The sequence below is a fragment of the Camellia sinensis genome, chromosome 9 (genome assembly GCF_055761805.1).
Source record: "Camellia sinensis isolate YWXY chromosome 9, ASM5576180v1, whole genome shotgun sequence".
In the NCBI taxonomy this organism is placed as follows: domain Eukaryota; kingdom Viridiplantae; phylum Streptophyta; class Magnoliopsida; order Ericales; family Theaceae; genus Camellia; species Camellia sinensis.
In genome coordinates, this window is record NC_138969.1 from 33264983 (window position 1) to 33285616 (window position 20634).

Here is a 20634-nt window from a genome sequence, read left to right on the forward strand (position 1 = left end):
TGGACATAGTTACGATATGGGTTATTACCTTACTGATGGTATATACCCTCAATGGGCAACACTGGTTCAAACAATTTCTTCTCCCCAAGGAGCAAAGAGACAACATTTTGCAATGATGCAAGAGTCTGCCAGGAAAGATGTAGAGCGGGCATTTGGAGTCCTTCAATCTCGATGTCACGACCCAAACCCGCCCCTATGGGTTTAGCACTGTAACCGGCCAGTAATCCGAGATTACCGAAGGCTTGCTTAACAGTAATACAGTAATACAGAGTACAGGGGCTGGCGGAAGTCAAAATAGTAATTAAAAGATGTCCAATGAGCTGTGACAGTCTGTATGCAAAAAGACTTTTCGTATATATATATACAATCAGTACCAAAATAGTATGCACAATATATAAAATCATTCAGGACAGGGACTTAATCCCTATTCGAACAGTACAGTACAACATCATTCAGTCTATACAGTAACTACAAAACAGATACAAAAAGGGGGAAAACTAAAACACCCCAAAATCCCTGGCTTGAAGGACTTGGAACCTCGCTGTGAGGCATGGTGGTTGGCTTAACAAAATTGGAGTTTACCCTGACGCTTCTAGCAACGGTCCGGTGCCTGTACACCTACATATATATATGAGCAGTGAGCTAAAGCCCAGTGAATAACATAATGCGTAAAGAGGTTAAGAATGAATGTCCTTCCAGTATAGAAAACAGTCGATTGATTCAGTATATCAGTCATTCAGTCATAACAGTCATATGTGGTACATCCAATAGCAGAACAGTACAGCAAACAGTAGGTCTTGAAAGACCGAACAGTCAATGATGGCCATCATAACAGTAAACAGAAGTTCCAAGATAGGAACTGACAGAGATCTCTGTAACAGTCGCAGTAACAGTGATTGCTATGGATGCCACAATACAGTTCAGAATAGATGACATACATTCATTCAGTTAACAGTATCAATTCAGAAAGCAGTTCAGTTAAATATTTAGAAAATATTCATCTTTGAACATATCTTTACAACATTGTTACTCACAAAGTTCTGGGCTACAGGTAAGCTAGTACGCGTCCTCGGATGCCAACCCTACACAGTTACAGAGTGAAAACACACTAAGCTACACAGTTGGGAAAAATAATAACTTAATCCCTATCTTGACTCGGTGTGGTTCTACATCAATATCCTCATTAAGATGCCTTAAACTAGGCCTAGGAATGCCTAGGATGGAATGAGGATACAAAGATGCACTTTAAAAACATTTTCAGAATTTTCAGAAAACAGAGGTCCCGCTCGAGCATACAGGCAAACAAAATACTCCGCTTGAGCGCAAGTTACCCCGCTCGAGCGGACTGTAAAACATGCCAAAAGTACTGGATGTGTGAAAATCACGCTCGATTGGGCGCTCGATACCCGCTCAAGCGTGTGACACAAGTCCTCGCTCGAGCGTCCAATACCCCGCTCGAGTGGACTGTAAAATAGTGTAAAGTACTGGATGCACGGATTTTACGCTCGAGCGCCAGTCACTCCACTCGAGCGTGAGTCCAAAATCTGGAATTTCCAGATTTGAACCTCAAGCTCAAAAACAAATTTCAATGTACCAAATTCTATCCTTTTGGGCTAATTTTCTGAAAAACACTTCAAAACTCATAATATAACATGTTTCAAAGATCAATTTGAGAAATCAAAGCCCAAAGGTAGTTCAATTAAATCCAATTCCAAACCAATTTTCATGGACATAACTTAAACATGACATGCATGAGTTTAAACCAATTCAAAGCTTCAATTACTTGCTCAAATGAGCCTCAACTTCCAAAAACAAGATGAAAACATGGACTATAACAATAATATGAACATGCATGTACCAAATTCCATGTAATCAACCTCAAAATGCAACAATGTAGACATGCATGCATGATATATGCTACAATTCAATATTGTGAACCAACTCTTAGCTAGAATCTCTAATTTCTCGTGGATCATGCAAGACAACACACAAATACATCAAAGAGAGGTTGAATTCTCTACCTTAGGTCTCCAATTCCAAGCCTAGAAGCTCAATTTTGCAAATCTTCTACCAATTCTCCAAGTCTCTAAGCCAATTTGAGATGGAAACAAGCTCTCTCCTATCTCTCTCTCTCTCTAGTCGGCTATGATCACAAGAATGGGCTAAAGAAATGTTGTGTTTGCATGTAATAAGGCTCAACATGTATTGCCTAAATGGTCCACTAACATGGCAATATGGTAAATAAGGCAACTTGTGTAATTTAACTTATTTTAATCTAATTAAATCATACCAAATCCAAATTCAAGTAATTATACCATAAAATCCCATAAAATCTAATTAGCACATAACATCAATTAATTTCAGATTCGGCCGTCGATAAGGCCTTCAATTTGTAATTTAAAGCATAAAACATGAACATATAATTTAACAGTCAACAGATAGAATTGCATTCAAACTAGCACAATCAATCAATCAATTTAGTAATTCAGTTAGTCAGTCAATTAACATGCTTAATCATGGATTAGCACTATAGCGATCCCGGTTTTCCCTTTCCGTATTTGTTGTATTCCGGACTTTGGTTCCGTAGAGTTGGTGGTTGTATACCTTGTTGTCATCCTTTAATTCCTTGTGTTTGAGTTTTAGGATGTGTTGGGCATGTTTCGAGCAGTTGGGTTGAACCTTAGTCTTAAATCTTGTTGCCAGGTTTTTGGTCGTTCCGCTCGAGCGGGTCATCTAGCGCTCGAACGGAGATTGCACACTTTCAGTTTTTTCGCGCTCTGCAAAACTTCTGCAGGTGTGATTTCTAGGCTCGAGCGGGTTTCCTGCGCTCGAGTGGGCTTATTGGCGTTCGAGCGGGTAATACATTTTTGGTGTAAGTTCTGGGAGGGGAAAATCTACGCTCGAACGGACTGGTTTTCGCGCTTGAGCGGATGTACTTTATTCTTGTGTCTTGGCGCTCGAGCGGACCTTCTTGCGCTCGAGCAGACCTAATTTTTTGTTCTTGACGCTCGAGCGTTGTGTTCTCCGCTCGAGCGGGAATGTCATATATCAGAAGGCAGTTAGGCATTTTTGAATCACTTTTTACATTCACTCTCTCTCTCTTACTTTCCCAAAACCAATTTTGAGAGCCTCTCTCTCTAGAAACTCCCTTCTCTCTAGGGTTTGATCTAGTTAGAGTGCTTCCCTTTCCTTTGGCCTTTGTAAAAGTTGTGTTGATCGTCGAGAGCTTCGTTTTGATCCGTGGATCGTGGAATTTGGAGCATTTTGGTTTTCTTCATCTCCTTCCCTTGGGCTCCGAATTTGAGGTAGGGATTCCTACTCACTCTTATGGGTTTTGACCTAGATATTGAGTTTTTGTATAAATGGTTTTGAGTTTTGGAAACTAGGGTTTCAAATGTATATTTTTGAAAAGAGGGTTTTGATAATTTTGGACCATAAACATGTATTTGGGTTTCAAAATGAGTATGTTGATGTTGTTGGTAATATTTGGACTCTTGGAGTCAATATTGAGAATAAGGGGAATTATGCTATGTTTGGGTATATTTGGGTCATTAGTGTAATTAATGACATTTGTTGAGAAAATATGGAATTGAGTTGAATATGATGAAATTGGCTCATTATGAGGTGGATTAGTGAAGTTGGATTTATTAATCGCTCTTTTGGAAATATGGATATTTTATCTGTTGATGCTTTTATTATCTGTTTAGAAATAATTGCTTTGGGCTACCGGTAGAGGGTAGTCTTGATTGTTGTAGACAATGCACGATGATCAGGTAAACGAAAACTAATCAATTGAATATGTCATAGAGTATGACGGTTGATAGAATACATTGAATTTATGTATTGATTGATTGTATATGACCTATGTATATATACGATGTGTTGTATGGGAGGAGACAGGGGATGTACTCCACGGTTTAGGGGAAGATAGGGGATGGACCTCTAAACCGGATGTTGTTTGGGAGGAGATAGGGGATGGACTCCATTGATACAGCTCATATGCTTATCAGTTAATGTGTTGATATAGCTCATATGCTTATCTATGGAAGTGTTGATATAGCTTATATACTTATCTGTTGAAGTGTGGATACAGCTCATATGCTTATCTGTTGAAATGTTGATATGGCTTATATGCTTATCTATTGTGAAACGGGAAATGTTTAATATGAGTCATTACCTCATGTAAATTGTTGGCCAGGTTCTGAGCCGTTGTTGTGAATTGTGAATTTGATAAGAAATGGAAAAATGAAATGAGATATGTACACTGTGGTCATGTAATGAAAGTGGTATATATTTTGGTTTATGTGAGTCAAACATTTATCAATTGCCAATGTCTTAGTTACTGCTCATATTGTGTTTAGTATATCTCTTCTGGGCGTTGGCTCACCCTATATAGGACATTATTTTCAGGTACAGGTAGCATGCCACCTCCAAGGACATAGCTTGGATGGTTATGGGAGTTGAAGACTCTTTTTGATTATTTTGTTTGTATTACATGTATATCAAGCCAAGGGCTTATTTTGTATAGAGTTAGTACTCTTCGTTTTGTAACCAAGTCTTGACTTGGAAAGCCGTAAGCCCGTAGGGCATTTACCTTTTGTTGTTAGCATCTAATATTGTTGTAAGAACTACTCTGATGAATAGAAAGGTGTTGATTTCTCTTATATCATTGCATGTCTAAAATAATGGGTTTTATGTATTATTTTGAGGGCGTTACAAGCACTAATCAGTGGTGAGGGTTGTCACACTCGATTCGCAATTATAGGTGGTGCTGTACGTTTTTGGGATCTGAAAATGCTTGCCAATATAATGAAGAGTTGCATTATATTACATAATATGTTTGTCGAAGATGAGAGGGAGGAGCACTTTGATTTTGATTATGAAATTTCATCAACCAACACACCAGTGCAACTTTCCTCTACTCCTACCAATGACTTCCAATCATTTTTGTCCCGTCATTTAGGTATTAGAGATAAGAATGCATATCATGCCCTCCGTAATGATTTAATAGAACATATGTGGCATCTTCATGGTGAAAACTAGATTCACCACATCAAACATGTAATTTTGTTTATAGTTTTGGAATGGAAGGTTGTCTTATGTGTAATCTTCATTATAACGCACTATATTAACCAAGTAGTTCAGAAGTTATGTGATTAGATGTGCTATTGTGATGATCCAATCTTTAATATTCAGAATTGTTCTCTGTTCCATTTATGAGAATTACAAATGATAATAATCATGTCTTAAGAGGTTACAAATGACAATACCACATAAATTTAATAATAATGTCTTAAATTCTGTGTTCAATTGAGTATTGATGTGCCACAAATGATAATGCCACTTCCATTTATGCATATTTAATAATGATGTCTGAAATGATAATTTAATAATAATGTCTTAAATTTATGCAATTCAGTATTCTGTGTTCAATTTAGTAATGATAATACCACAAATGATATTTTCTACATATTTATATGAACATGTCTTAATCAGTTACAAATGATAATACCACATAAATTTCTTCACAATTCATATTTATTGATGTTCCACATTATTTTAATCAGTATACGAATTTATTAGTATGCATTATTTGTGTCATTCATTTATTGATGCCATGCATTATTTGTGCATATACAAATTTATTGATGTGTATACAAATTTATGCATTATTTGTGTCATTCATTAATTTGTAACCTCTTATTTGTGCCATGCATTATTTGTGCATTATTTGTGCCGTGCATTATTTGTGCCATGCATTATTTGTGCCATTCATTCATTTACTGATGTTAATGTTGCCATTCAATTATTGCCTCCGTTGAAATGCATTCAACCTACATTCATGGCATACTACAGATGTGGCATACATTTCAACCACCTACTATTCATTTTACACACCACCTACCATTCATTGAATTCATTCCACCTACATGCCTCATTTTACATACCAATTTAGTTGAGTATTCATTTAGTCATTAAAATTATTCTGTAAATTTAGTTGAGTATTAATTCCCTCGACCACCTACCTCAATAATTTACCCTTTATATCAGCTCAAGATTGCCATCACCAAATTCACATGTTTTCACTGAAGACCTCTACCCACAGATTACCTCTATAATCTGCATTCACTGTATCCCCTCCACCATCACCTTCAAATTCGGCTTAACCAAATTATATTCTCAAACTTTGCATATTCACTATATTGTAAGTGTGAATCCACATAATCAGCAAGGCAAACCATCTGAATCAACAAAGCCAACATCAGCAGGAACAACAAGGCAGCATCAAAACAGAACAAGAAGGCAACATCAGCAGGAACAACAAGGCAGCATCAAAACAGAACAACAAGGCAGCAACAAAAGAGTAAGCTGCTTCGCACGGGTCAACCGGCCTTTTCAATTATTATTATTATTATTATTATTATTATTTTTTTTTTTGCCTTTCAGTGTGCATGCCACATATTTGTTCAACTTTGGCATACAGAACACAAGAACATGATTTTTACTTGATGTTACTTTCATGTTTTTAAAATGAATGTAGTTTATTAAAACATGAACTAGAGTACTGAATTTTTAGGGTGCATGTTTTATTAAAACATGAACTACATTCATTTTAATATGTACTGAATTTTAGTCTGCATGCTTTATACTACATTCAGTATGTTGTTCAACTTTCAGTGTGCATGCTTTATTAAAAATACATCCCTACATTTGAATTCTAAGTTCATGTTTTCATTAAACATTTTAAAATGCAGTGTTTATGTTAATTACTGTATAATAGCAAAAACACTGCATATTTATATTCAGCATAACACCAGAACTACAACAAGCCAACTGTAATTCAGCTTTCATAAGTAACACATTTTCATTAAAATTCAACAGATATTGACATCATGCCTAGAACTAAAAGAGTGAGACCACAAGTTGGTGAAAGTTCCAACCCTCCACGACGCGAAGAACAGTAGCCTCAAAATCAGTCATATCCTACTGATGATTTTCTCAGTCAAAGTCATGAACTAGCCTTTCCAAACTTCTCTAGCCGACCTATTGTAACAGGGAGGAGGGTAAATCTGCCACCTCAATATAATGCACTATTAGTTAGTAAACTTGAAGCAATGGGATGGCTAAATTTAATTAATTTACCCCAAAAGGTATATCCACAGCTAGTATCTCTTTTTTATGTTCACCTAAGAGGTACTCAGGAAGAAGATGGAAATTTTACTCTTTTGTCATATGTGAAAGGAAATGGTATACAGTTTGATGTTCCTACGTTGGCAAGCATTATTGGAGTTGAGGTAGGTGATGAAAATATCCATATTCAGAGTGAGGCTGAGTTAGTTAATATTGTTGGTATTGCTACTGATGTATATACTACTATATATCAGAACATATTTATTGGAACTAGTCTACAAGCAAGACATTTAAAACCTTATCTTCGGATTCTCCACCGGTGGATTGTAGAAAATGTCACTCCGAAAAAAGGGCATCATGATGCGGTCCCATATTTTAATGCCTATTTGTTATACTGTTTTGAAGTTGGCCATAAGTTAGATTTGTGTTACATAATTATGAAAGAAATGATGTTTGCAAATCAAGCTCAATTTACAGGCCGGTCATTACAGTTTGGGGCACTCTTGACAAAAATTTTCAAACATTTTAGGGTTCACCTTGTAAATGAAATGGAGATCAAAATCCGTTCACCCATTAATCAGTATACAGTGACCCGTGCTGGTGCAGCCTCCAATTTAATGGGAAGTGTTAATGCTGCAGAAGATTCAGAAGATGAAGTCTCACCAATGATGCTCCAGAAGATCCTCCTGCCAATGTGATGCCATCAACTGAACAACCTCAATATTGGACTGAGTTTTTGGCCATGGAAGAACAACGTTATAATCAACGCGTTTAATGGGAACATCAAATGGCTAACCAGGTCAATTCGTTGGGTACTCAGTTTGATACATTTGCCACTGCGCAGAACTCATTAATTGAACAATTTGGTGAGTTCCGTTTGGACATTGAAAGACGTCATGACGTAGCAAACAATCGCATAGATAGGATTGACCATCGCGTAAATGACATATACCATCACTACTTCCCTCCTCCACCACCACCAGATAATGATTGTTGATCTGTGTGACATTATGTATTTGCATTGTTTTGTATTTTATTATTTTAACAACCTTTTGTTGGGTCAATTTCTTTTATAAATGTAATGGTTTTGTCATATTATCTGATATAAAATTCTCTATTAGTTTTTTACTTACATTGCCTTGGTAATACATGTGCACCATCTTTTCGAGCTTCACTGATGCCATAATCTTTAATATTTTATTAATGTTTCTGATTACTTCAATTTTTATGAAAATTTTTGAAAGGTGTAATGGTAACCAAAGAAAAGAAGAAATGATGTATTTATATGTAAGTATTTATTTGTAACACTGTATATACATGTACAACATATTCTTATTTGAGAAGCAGACAGAGAAGATTCATTGAGATCAAGATAAGAAGCAGATTGAATGAAGGGTGAAATTCTAAAACCTACTTTTATATTTTTCTTTCTTTTCAACACTGTTTATGAAACAGAATCGAGAAAGGCATATATAAAAGTTAAAACTGAGGTTGATGAGAACACTAGCATCAAGAAGATATGCATCATCTAATTCAGGTGAGAATGTAAAAATCAGTGTTGCCCTAGCATCAAGAAGATATGCATCACACTAGCATCAAGAACACTAGCATAAGAAAACATGTAAAAATCAAACAAACAACAATTTGACATCCCTACATTTGGTTGCAATGCAAGGATAGAATGAGACATGAGATTTGCAGCCTTGTATGTGAGAATGTAATCTTCTATAAGAATACCAAGATATAGCCCTTGGACTTGATTACTTAACAGAAGAACAAAACCCATTGAGATAGTTGTAGGGAATTCTAGAAGAAAAATAAAAATATGAGCCCCTTATCTGACATATGAATTCTAAGAATTTCAGTCATGATTAATAGTTATGAATTACGCTTTTTTGTTTTTACCAATCAATATGGTATCCAAAGTAGTAGCAGAGAATAGAACTCAACCATCTCAAGAAACAAAAACCTAGAACAAATTAATTAATTTCTAATTTTAGAGAAATGGAAAAGGCAAGTGAGACATTTCACATAATTTTACACAGTTTTTCCGTTTCCTTTTCCAATAGACGAAACCAATAGATGAAACCTAGTAATATAGAACCTTTCAAGGCAATCTATTAGTTGTTCGAAATAAAATCTGTCGTTGAAGATTTTCGTAGTACGCCCTTTGCATAGGATTTAAAATTGTCATGTCCATTGACATTATTTTATGATCTTCATTTCGTTATTTTCTTTCATTCATCATAGATAGGAGTTTTAGTTGTTCCTCCCTATCTTCGGCCCTTCTTCTACGCTTTGCAGCTTTCTACTCACGGTCGATCGCCTTTTGCTCATCTCCCTCAATAGTTCTAGCGGAGATAGTTTATAACACTTCAACAATTTTGGATTGGTTGGCAGCCATTTCATCAAATCTACTATCGTACGTTGTTTGATTCTTCAACTTCTCTTTCGCTGCCTTAGTACCAATTCGTCGTGTTGATGTATTAGATGGTTATTTGTGCACTGCATTATTCTGGTTGGATTGAAATGCATCAGATTCTCTAGTTGGTGGATTCGAACATGGATAAGCATGTTGCGTGCTTCTTTTGGATTGTGTTCGAAATTCATCCCACTTACAACTTCGGCGCAAAATATCCCAACATGTATCAAATGTGAAGTGTTTTTTCTGTATTGCATGATACATCCGCTTCGCTTCAGCGAACTACAAAAAAAATTACAAAAATTTTAATAACAAGTATACATTTAGAAAAGAAATTTGATATTTAATAACACAAATAAATTTTACCATGTCTGGCTCAATTGTTCCACTTTGTTGCCTCAATTGAATTTGTTCAAGAAAACCACAGAATTTATTAATTGCCTTTTGGATGCCAGACCAACGGTGAGACAAAGAAATACGGTTTCGATTTGATTCACTGCTCAATTGTGAATTAAAATAAACAAGTACCCGTTCCCAAAATATAGCCATAGTCCGACTATTACCAGTAATGGGATCTTGAGAGACTGCTAACCAAGATCTACATAAAGTTTCATCTTCTATAATTGTGAACGCTTTACCACGAGAAGTTTCTGAAATAAAATGATTATCACTGTTCTCCGTGTTTTACTCTCGTGAAGTTTCCGACATAAAATTAATATCACTGTTGTGCTCCAACATTTGTGATTCCTCAAACATTTCAAAATCTTCCATAGTTTGGAAAAAATAGAGTATATACAATATCTAAGTTACTGAAAATTATTAGAATGATATACATTCAACCTCAGAATCAGATAATTTAATCAGATAATATAAATTAAAGTTTCAAGGGAAAAAAATTTCTAAATGACACAGAAGAAACAATATTCACAGCATACAATATAATGCTATTCTGAAAATAAAATACTTTGTCAGCTTGATATACGAAACAGATATATTTTATAGAACACATCATCAACGGTAAATTTTCAAAATACTCTGTCCATCCAATGGTAAATTATTGGAACGGCTAGTTCTGAAATATGTATATGAGATAACAATTTCAATTATATTTTTAAGGGAATTTAAATTTATATCCCCCTTCACATTATTCCAAGTCCACAAAATAACCTATCTCAAAATAAATCTGTTCAAACCAAACCTGTTCAAACCAGTTCAAATCAACCAGTCCAAACCTGTCGCAGAATTGATCAGACCGGTTGACCGGAACCGGCCGGCCAACTGGCTGGTTGACCGGTTCAACTCCAACACGCGCACAGTAAACCAGTTCAAACCAACTAGCTCAAATAGTTCAAACCCGTCGCAGTTCAAACCCATCGCAGAATTGATGAACCGGTTGACCGGTTCAGCTCTTCCAACGATCAGGCACAGTAATTTGGTAAAATCTGTACATTGTTCTCAGTTTGATGATTTTTTTGTTGAAATCTCATTTTGATATCAATTTGGTGAAACGGTTGGAGCACCAAAAAGTGATTTTTTCACCAAAATTTAAATCTGATGCCAAGTTTGGTTCAGCGTTGGAGATGGTCTTAGAAAGAAAAACAATGATTGGGTAAATGATAAGTTAAAAAGGAAAGAAAAGGAATTGTTTGTATGGGAAAGATTATGTACACATTCTTTAATTAAATTGGTGTGTAGCGTATATACTTTGGCCTATTTCGATAATATGGGTAAAAGTTTTTTTTTTTATTTTTAAAATTTTTTTAGGATGAAATATCAATAAGTTTAAAAATGTGATATTGTGAACTGTTTAGTCATTTTTTTATAAACTCAAAGTTTCATTAAATTATATGAAAAGATAGTCACTTATACGTTTAGATTTTATTTTTGAGGGATGAAAGTGGATTTCTCCAAATGTGAAATTATTTATTTGGGCAATTCGCACAATAGAGGTTTTGAATTTTCCTCTTCCTGGAACAAATCTCACATTACGAATAAGAATGTAATACTCCAATAACGTAACACTCCAATATAACACACTAAAAAATTCTCAGTGTACTTTTTTCAAATATAACAATATAATAGTAAAAAACAAACTCTTTAGTATACTTTTCCCAAATGTAACACTCCAATGTAACACACAAAAAAAATTTCTTAGTGTACTTTTCTTAAACATATCACTCCAATCAATATAACACTCTAATGTAACACATAAAAAATATCTTAGTGTTCTTTTTCTAAATTTCAAATGTAACACTCCAATGTAATACACACAAAAATACTAAAAAATTCTTTAGTGTACTATTCTCAAACGTAAAACTCACAGTTTGAAATTATATATTTGTCCAAAGCTTTACTAAGGAATTTTTGTACTCCTTTTGGAATAATTTGAAGAATCTCACATCTTTTTTTTTTTTTGGGAATGTTACATTAGAGTGTTATGTTTAGGAAAAGTACACTAAGAAGTTTTTTTCTATATTACATTAGAATGTTACACTAATGACTTTTTTTATGTGTTACATTAGAGTATTACGTTTGAAAAAAATATACTAAGGAATTTTTTTAATGTGTTACATTGGAGTGTTACAGTTTGAAATTATACGTTTGTACTCTTTTTGAAATGTTTGAAGAATCTCACATTTTTTTGAAATGTTTGAAAAATCTTATATTTCAAGTTATTTTGTATTTCTTTTGGAATGTTTAAAAAGTCTCACATTTCAAGTCATTCTAAATTAAAAAAAAAAAGATTTCCATATAAAAATTTATCCAAAATTTGATTCCCATAAGTTGTGTATCTTAACTTTGTAGCCAAAAAGAAGAAGAAGAAGAAGAAGAAGAAGAAAATATAATAGAAATGAGGGTATAACCAGAATTTGGGGAGGTTGCTGTGCACCCTACGCATAGCATGTGCTGTGTGGCGAAATGGGTCCATTTCGGGGCCCATTTTGATAATCTGAACCGTTCACATTTTAAAATATATCAAGTAAAACATACTTGCAAAAAATTAAGTTAATCATATATCTGTAGACACCCCATTTTTGACCGACCTTAAGACTCAGACGTCACCGATTGAGCGCTCGGTGATGGTGCATATTGTACTCGTTCAGAAGTTTCAGAGTCTCGGCTGCGAGCCTTGCCTTCGGACTTCCGAGCTCTTTCGTGTCTTGCCTCAGTTTGTGAACCAGGCTCCGTTTTCTCTGTTTTCTCTTCCCGAAGGGAGGGAGAGGTCTCGTAGATCATCTCTTAGTGGCCGTAGGCTACGTTTCATGGTCGTAGGCCATTTTTTTTTCCGTTTGGAGCCCGGTTTCCGATTTTTCGGAGCCGTTGGCCGTGTGCCTCGGTTCGGGACCGCTTAACCACCTCCGTTTACTCCGGTTTTTGGCATGCATCTTATTTGCTCCCTTTTGAGGGACACTGTGGCTCGAAAAACCAACTTCGTGGTCGAACATCACTTCCGGTGCCTAATAGTCAGTTTTCGGGGCCTCGGGCTGCGCGTTTCGGCCCCCGAACCTCCATTTTGCATCGGTTTGAGTTCATTTTTGGCAAGGACCTCTGTTTCATTGTTAGGAAGGTTGTAGAAGGGTGGGAGGCAAGCAATTGTTCTGACAACCAATTTTATTCCTCCATCGCCCTCCGTCGCCCGTTTTTTCTCACTTGCAAGCCAATGTTGACCACCCTAAGGCCACTTTTTCTCACCCTAAACCACATATTTGTGTTGTACACACCTAGGAGGCCACCAATATCACATGGCCGGCCAGTAATTCTTTCTGACCCTTTTGAACCCCTCCTAAAAGTGGCCTTTTCTCTCTCCTGGTTCACTTTCTCTAGTTTTTGGACTACATGGTTGTGTTGTGCACACATGAGAGGCTCCTTTTTTGGTATGGCCGACCATTAATTCTCATTGAGCCTTTTGACCCTTGGCCGGCCGGCCATGGGGAGAGCCGGCCGGCCACCTGCAACCTCAATAACCAGCCGGCCTTGCTCCTTGCTGCAGGTACATTTTAAATATGCATCTGTTTTCCCCCCAGATTTTGTGTCCGGGGGGCCAACTTTTTGGAGGGAAACTTGAATTCATTTCCCCCCCATTTTCCCCCCTTTTCTCCCCCTCTTTTTCCTATAAAACCAGCCTCCCAGCTCTGGTTTAAGGGTTGGAAAAAATTTGCCTTTGAGCTCCCACATTGTATCTCTCTCCCTCTACACTTCCAAGCTTCAAACCTCTCAAGTCCTACACTCATTTCTACACCACCACCTAACACCACACCACCACTCCATTCCAGCAGCTTGGAGGGCCTTCTCAGAGCTTTGGAGGCACCTTTTCTCAAGCCAAAAGGTTGCTAAAGTTTGGTCTTCAAGGGTGAGCAACATTTCTTCTCTTTTAAGCTTATTTTTGTATCCTTTCTAAGCCATACATGCTTGCATATTTGGGCTCCGACCCTAACTGAAAATAGCATTTTTTTGAGCTATTTTTCATGTTTGTTTGAGGGCCTCTCACTGTTTGAGGCTTCCTTTTGGCACTTGCTTCTTTACCTCTCTTGTATGCCTATTTCTTGTGTAGTATTTTTGGCCTACGTGTAAACTGTTTTGAGCTCTGTCATAAACTGAAAAGTGAATTATTTTGAGCCCTTATTCAACATTGTTGAAGGGCTCATCACTGTTTGAGGCTTCCATTTGCCACTTGCCTTTATATCCCTCTTTTGGCCTTATTTTCGCATGATTTGTTAGCCCCTTGTTTTTGCATTTTTGGACTCTGGTCCGAACTGTAAATGGCCTTATTTTGACCCCCTATTCATGTTTGATCAAGGGTCTTTTACTGTTTGAGGCTTCCTTTTTACACTTTGTGTTTAAGCCTCTTTTTAGGCCTTATTTTGCATAATATTTTAGGCTTGCTTATGCACTGTTTTGGGCTCGGTTGTAAACTGTAAAGTGCTTCATTTTGAGCCCCTTTTCAACTTTGTTGAAGGGCTCTTAGCCATTCAGGGCCAGAAGCTGCCACTTGCTTCATTACCTCTCTTTCGGGGCCATTTTTGCATGCTAGCTTAGCCCCATTTGTGTTCATTGTTTGGCCTTGCTTAAAACTGTAAACATGCTTTTCTTGGGACTTCCTTGAATCTGTCTTCATGCCTCATGATCAAATAGTGCATGTTTTGTATAGCTATAGGCCATTGCGCATGCCTAGTTTTGAGTTTCGGGGTTCGTCTCATGCATCGGGTGCCACATCGCCATGATTCGGGGCTGTTTTGCATCACATTTCGGTACTGAAATTTGCTTGTTTTCATATTGTGTTCCATGCCTTACCATGCTTTGATAGAGTGGCATTTGTGCCTTAGGATCGGTTCTCGGTTTGCGTGCATGTGTGCACGCATTTCGAGTGTCTCATTTTTCATCTCATGGCTACTGATGTGAGTGTGGCTGAGGTCCACTCATGTTGGTGTAAGTCCATTGTGCATTGAGTGTGCCATTTCATTTTATAGCATTGCGTATGCTAGGTTGTATGTTAGAGCATTGCGTATGCCTTGTTACATCGTGCATTGTGTATGCCATCTCATAGCATTGTGCATGCTAGGTTGTATATTAGTTGCATTCATGCATGTAATGCATATTACATCGTGCTTGGGATAGGAGTTAGCCCGAGCACGAGAAACGAGAGACGTTTCGTACTTCGAGTGACGGAACGTGTCTCAATTCTCTGTCACCGACACTCTGGATTGCCCATGATGGAGTTAGGTCTTGTTGTGTTTTTCATGTGCATTCATTCTATATTGAGTTGCACAATTTGACTCCTCGGCCATCATCCATCGAGATGCGTGATTGGTGGCACGAGGATCGAGACATGCATACATTTGTGAAAATACATTGCCATGCCCCTTTCTTGCTCTCTGTTGCAGCAAATCAAGAATCAGCAGCCTTCCAGAGCTTGGCACGCATTCCAAGAATAAATTGCAAACAGAGGTTAATCGGGGCATCGTCGTGGATTTCCGCGCAAGGCAACTCGAGCATGCATCATTCATCATCCGGGGCGGAGTCAAGGCAGTCCTTGGCTTGCATGCCAATTTATTGTTTTCTTAGTTAATTTGGTAATTAATTAGGATTTTTGTACATCTTCGGACTGTATTATTTATTCGGACTGTATTATTTGGGACTGTATTATTCTTTCGGACCCTCTGTGCGAGGGCATAATTGTAATAAGTGTGCGCGTGTGTGATGCATGTCTTTTAACCCCACGTCTTTCTCCCTTTTATTTACCTGCTTATGATGGTTAGATTAGGGCATGTTCCAATTAGCATATAGTATGATAGCATGTTTGCATTCATTCATCTGTTTTGTATGCACCGGGCTCGGCGCATCATACTAACTGCATTGTATCTTCAATTCCAAGTTGAATATATGTTAGCTGTAGCATTTCATATGTCATGTTTAGAATAGCCGAGTCTGCTATAGTTGCATTCTTGCATGTGTTGCATTAGGCATTTCAGTATAATTAGGATCATGCATGGATTTCTAATTAGCTTTTGTTTTGGCTTGGAGTACTCGATAAGTTTTATGCTTTAGCATCCTTGCATGCGTGTGAGTGACTGCCATGATAGCATGCTTACCGTGAGGCTAATTGCTTATGTGATATATCTGCCTGAATGCCTGTGGGTGAAGGTTGGGTTATTTGGATTGGAACAATTCATCAAATGTGTGTTTTAAGCCCACTAGATAGTGGCAAAAACATGTTTTCTAAGCCCACCCGATGGTGGTAAATCCACGTCTTAGCCTACTTGCGGGTAGCACCATCAAACCATTTTCAAAACAAACAAACATGAAATGTTTTGTTCCAATTCAGGCGATCCAGTCTATACTTGTACGCTGTGCGCATCACATAGTAATCTAGGCTAATAACCGGAATAAGAACACACAAACGTTTTCAAAATTTGATATCATGGTTAGTAGAGGCCGATCTTTGATCGGGCGAGCGGGGGTGCTCACTAAGTGACCTTCCCCAATCGTACCCAAGTTCCCGAGCCGAGGCAACTTTGGTGATGACGGACACGTGGCCTTAGGCAACGAGTCAGGGTTTCCTAAATTTTCCAAAATAAAATATTTAGGTGGCGACTCTGTATCTGGCAAAGCAGTCCATGTTTGGTACTTCTTTCAAAATCTGTTTTCTCAAAACGATTTGCCGGATTTGGACTCTTTGGTTCAGATTTAGAACCGTGACAATTTGAGAGTTCTGAACTGTAGTGAACCCCAATACGAACGGAACGGGAGCTCGTTCCTCCTAGGGCGTTCGGGGACGTCTACAATATCGTTTACCTGTTCATCCACTCACATTTGTATTCATTTTAATACTTTAAATCACAATTATTATTTATTTTTGTAGATAGAAATGTGAGTGGAAAAATGGGTAAATGATATCCGATTAATTTGATTTTTTGTAGGTATGTTCCACTTGATGTATTCTAAAATGTGAACGGTTCAGATTATCAAAAAAGACCTCGAAATGGGCCCATTTCGCGAGCACAACAGATGCTGCTGCGCATCCCGCGCAACAGCATCCGCAATCCCGTATAACCTAAACCTAATTTCTAAATAATATATTAAATCTACTTTTCCAAAATGAATGGGACTAATCGGTTTCCAAAAAAATTCTTAGGACTAAACGAATTACCTTTCTTCAAGATGAGATTTATAAGTAAATTTTTCTTTAATTTATTTGTATTAATTTATATTGAAATATGATATAAAAAGTGTATGTAGTTGAATTATATTTATTTATGTTTTTTTTTACACTGGGCAAGAGTTTTTAATAAACAAGGCTTATCCTTGGCACTGTTTGTACATGTCCTAAACAGTACATTACAATTGCAAATTAGGTTTTTATGTCATGACAGTTCACATTATTAGCAAATTTTTGAACTTGCCTTAAAAACCCAAAAAAAAAAAAGCAAAAAAAAAAAAAAAACCTTTTGGGCCAAATAGGAGAGACTAGGTAGAACATGAAGGCGGCATATTTGAATAGTAATTTGAATTGAAAGAACTTCTTATACATCTGAAAACAAAAGTCAATGCATACTGAAAGTACGAAAATGGAGTAACAAAGAAGGCAATCATGAAATACCTTACAGAACATATCATAGAGCCGCCAAGATGCATCCTCGTGCAGGCTGTGTTATAGAGAATCCAGATTTATTGGATAAAGATCATGGGCATACGTAGAGGATGAGCCATTTCGTGTTGTGCTCAATGAATCAACAAGGGTCTGATCATTACTTGAACTTTGGAGTTGCATAGCATCATACTTATCTCTGAGGGCTTCGAATCTGAATTCATCACCGTAATTACTTGGATCCATGATTGATCCTTGAATGCAATCATGACCTTCAAGCATTCTTACTACTGCAGACATGGCAGGCCTAAGTGCCGGTGATGGATTAGTGCATAATAATCCTACCTTGATCATTCTTATTGCCTCTTCATTGTCAAAATTAGAACCCAACTTTGGATCCACCAACTCCATTAAACATCCTTTTTGTTGTAAAACAAATGCCTGAAATTAGAAGAAGAAAGAGATCATATGAAAAGTGACAAGCCAGTAAAATAACCCTTACTTGCAAGAACTAATTGGAATCAAGTTCCCATCAAGAAATAACTGCGGTCGCAATTGGGATGGAACCTCTCGAACTTATAAATCCCAAAACAACAAAAGAAAAGATACCAAGGTTATTGGAATATTATTTATCCTAAATAGGAGTAATTCACTGCCATTTAAATAAAGACAAATTCATGACCGAAAAAATTTAATCCTAGTAAACAATAATTGGCAATCAGTGCAAATCCTCCTTGACACAACCAATTCAGGTAGTTTGTGTTAACTTGTCATGGCTGGCCAATAAAGCCAAACGGATAGGTCCCAAAACAAGATTTTTTTTTATAAAAATGTGTACCTAATCAAAAGCCTTAAAGAACCAAACACTTACCCAATCAAGCAGACCAACATAATTCTCAGAAGGATGATATTTCATATTGTTCTTTCCGGTGACAATTTCTAATGCAACAACCCCAAAACTGTAAACATCTGCTTTGTGGGTTAAAATACCCCATAACGCATATTCCGGTGCCATATACCCTCTGCACAAGAAACATAATTTTGTTAATTATAATTTAAAATATCAGCTTTTTAGTACAGTTGCAACATTAACCAATAGCTTTAAGTGGTAAATTCTAACAGTGAATGACTTTGTTTGGCAATTTACAAGCATTCATACAATTTGCAAGGTGATCAAAACTTCATTAGTTCGTTGACTTAAGAACATTAAGATAGATTTTTAACAATGCAAGGCATTGTAGTGATGAAAAGTTATTGAAAAGTGAAATGTATAATAGCTAAACCATAACATTATAATTACTAGAAGCGAAAATCACCATATAGCTAAAACGAAGTCACTTTGCATGGGCTTGTAGCCAAGCAAAAATCAAAGTGGTTTGCCTGGTTGAGTTTTGGTGTGGGCTTCTGTATGATGGGCCACATTGCTCTCATCTAACTTTCTAATTCTATAATCCGATTCCATTTCCATTGTGTACATGTATTATGTAAACAAAATAAACATTTAATGGGAGATTACGCATTGAATTTCTGGTAGTAGATCCATAATCAAAAAAGTGTTTATGATTGTTCCAGAAGAAATAAAACAAAAGATAGGGTAGAGCTAGGACAATTATTGCATGACGTCCACCCAATGCTAGATGCAGAGGTGCATAATAAAAACGTGGCCGTCCTGTTGAACACTTTCAGGGAACCAATTCAACCTTTGTAATTTTAGTCAACGCTACGTGCATGTTTGGTGCAACTTCACTCAAGCTAAAAGCTAAAAATTAAAAACTAAAGTTAAAAGCACCTTTATCTCAGCCTTCAAATAATCAAAATTTTCAGCTTATTTAAGTTATTTCTACCTCATAAACTATAAGTAGAAGTTACAATAAACATTTTGGCACAAATTCTCAAATTAAAAAGGCTATAAGTAGCTCAAATAAGCTACATTGAAGTGGTACATTATTATATGGTAGTGATTTATGGCTGAAAGGAAATGTAATAATGGATTTATAGCTAGTTCTAAGTTGGAATCTTTAGATATAATTACTTCTGAAAGCATGGGACAGTGTCAATCTGCATTAATGAAGGAGAAAATTTGGAAGCTTACATAGTTCCAGCAATCCTGGTGCTAATGTGGGTATTCTCATCTTCAGTAAGCTTAGCCAAACCAAAGTCAGAGATCTTAGGGTTAAGATTTCCATCAAGTAGTACGTTGGTAGCCTTGATGTCCCTATGAACTATTTTCAGTCTTGATTCCTCATGCAGGAATGTCAAACCTCTTGCAATGCCAATACAAATACTTAGCCTGGTAGGCCAATCCAATTTCAATTGGCACTCCCCTGGACTTGTAATTAAAAAGAAATATCAAACCAAGAAGGGGAAAAAACAGATCAGAAAAGAAAAAGAAGACCCAACTTAATAATAGTTATTACTAGAAGCCGTAAGTAAATTACCAAACAAAGCTCGGGCAAGGCTATTATTTTCCATGTATTCATATACCAGGAGTAGTTGATTCCCTTCAATACAACATCCGTACAATCTTACTAAATTTGGATGCTGTAAACCCAAGATCGTGCCAATCTCATTAACAAATTCACGATTTCCTTGCTTTGATTTTGAAGAAAGTTGCTTAACTGCAATTACAGTGCCATCTAATAGTACACCCTGCATGGAAATAACATCGTCTGTTTTTAGTAACCCTCCCTCGACATGGGATTGACATCTCCATGTCATACATAGCATAAACAAAAAACTAACATGACTATGACAAGGTAACAACTACAATTGATTGCGATATACCTTATAAACAGATCCAAAACCACCTTCCCCAATCTTCTTGTTGTCATCAAAGTTGTTAGTAGCAGCTTTAATTTGTCGAAAGGCATATAAACCAGTTTTTGATTCTAATCCTCTTAGAGCTGCAGAAGAACAAGTGAGATATTTAACTGCATCATCTTATCATCAAAGCACCGACTTTGCTTTTTGGCCAAGTATTTAGGTGCCCATTCTA

At 36.7% G+C, this 20634-nt stretch overlaps 1 protein-coding gene across 6 annotated transcripts in view; it reads right to left on the minus strand.

Moving 5' to 3' along the window:
- The window catches only part of LOC114306480 (putative LRR receptor-like serine/threonine-protein kinase At1g07650), a 31650-nt gene that overhangs the window by 3603 nt on the left and 7413 nt on the right, over nucleotides 1–20634 (minus strand). For 3 of the 6 annotated variants that reach the window (XR_014339533.1, XR_014339531.1, XR_014339532.1), the window contains exons 20-24: nucleotides 20424–20542; nucleotides 20078–20288; nucleotides 19732–19963; nucleotides 18511–18661; nucleotides 17652–18080 (exon numbers count right to left, since the gene is read on the minus strand). Coding sequence is in view for 1 of the 6 variants with exons in the window: in XM_082886504.1 (XP_082742630.1) it covers nucleotides 17703–18080; nucleotides 18511–18661; nucleotides 19732–19963; nucleotides 20078–20288; nucleotides 20424–20542 (1091 nt within the window). In the remaining 5 variants the exon portion in view is untranslated. Of the gene's footprint in view, nucleotides 1–9103; nucleotides 9836–9919; nucleotides 10204–17541; nucleotides 18081–18510; nucleotides 18662–19731; nucleotides 19964–20077; nucleotides 20289–20423; nucleotides 20543–20634 lie in introns of those variants that run through there. The other 3 variants (XR_014339530.1, XR_014339529.1, XM_082886504.1) reach the window with 3 other exon arrangements.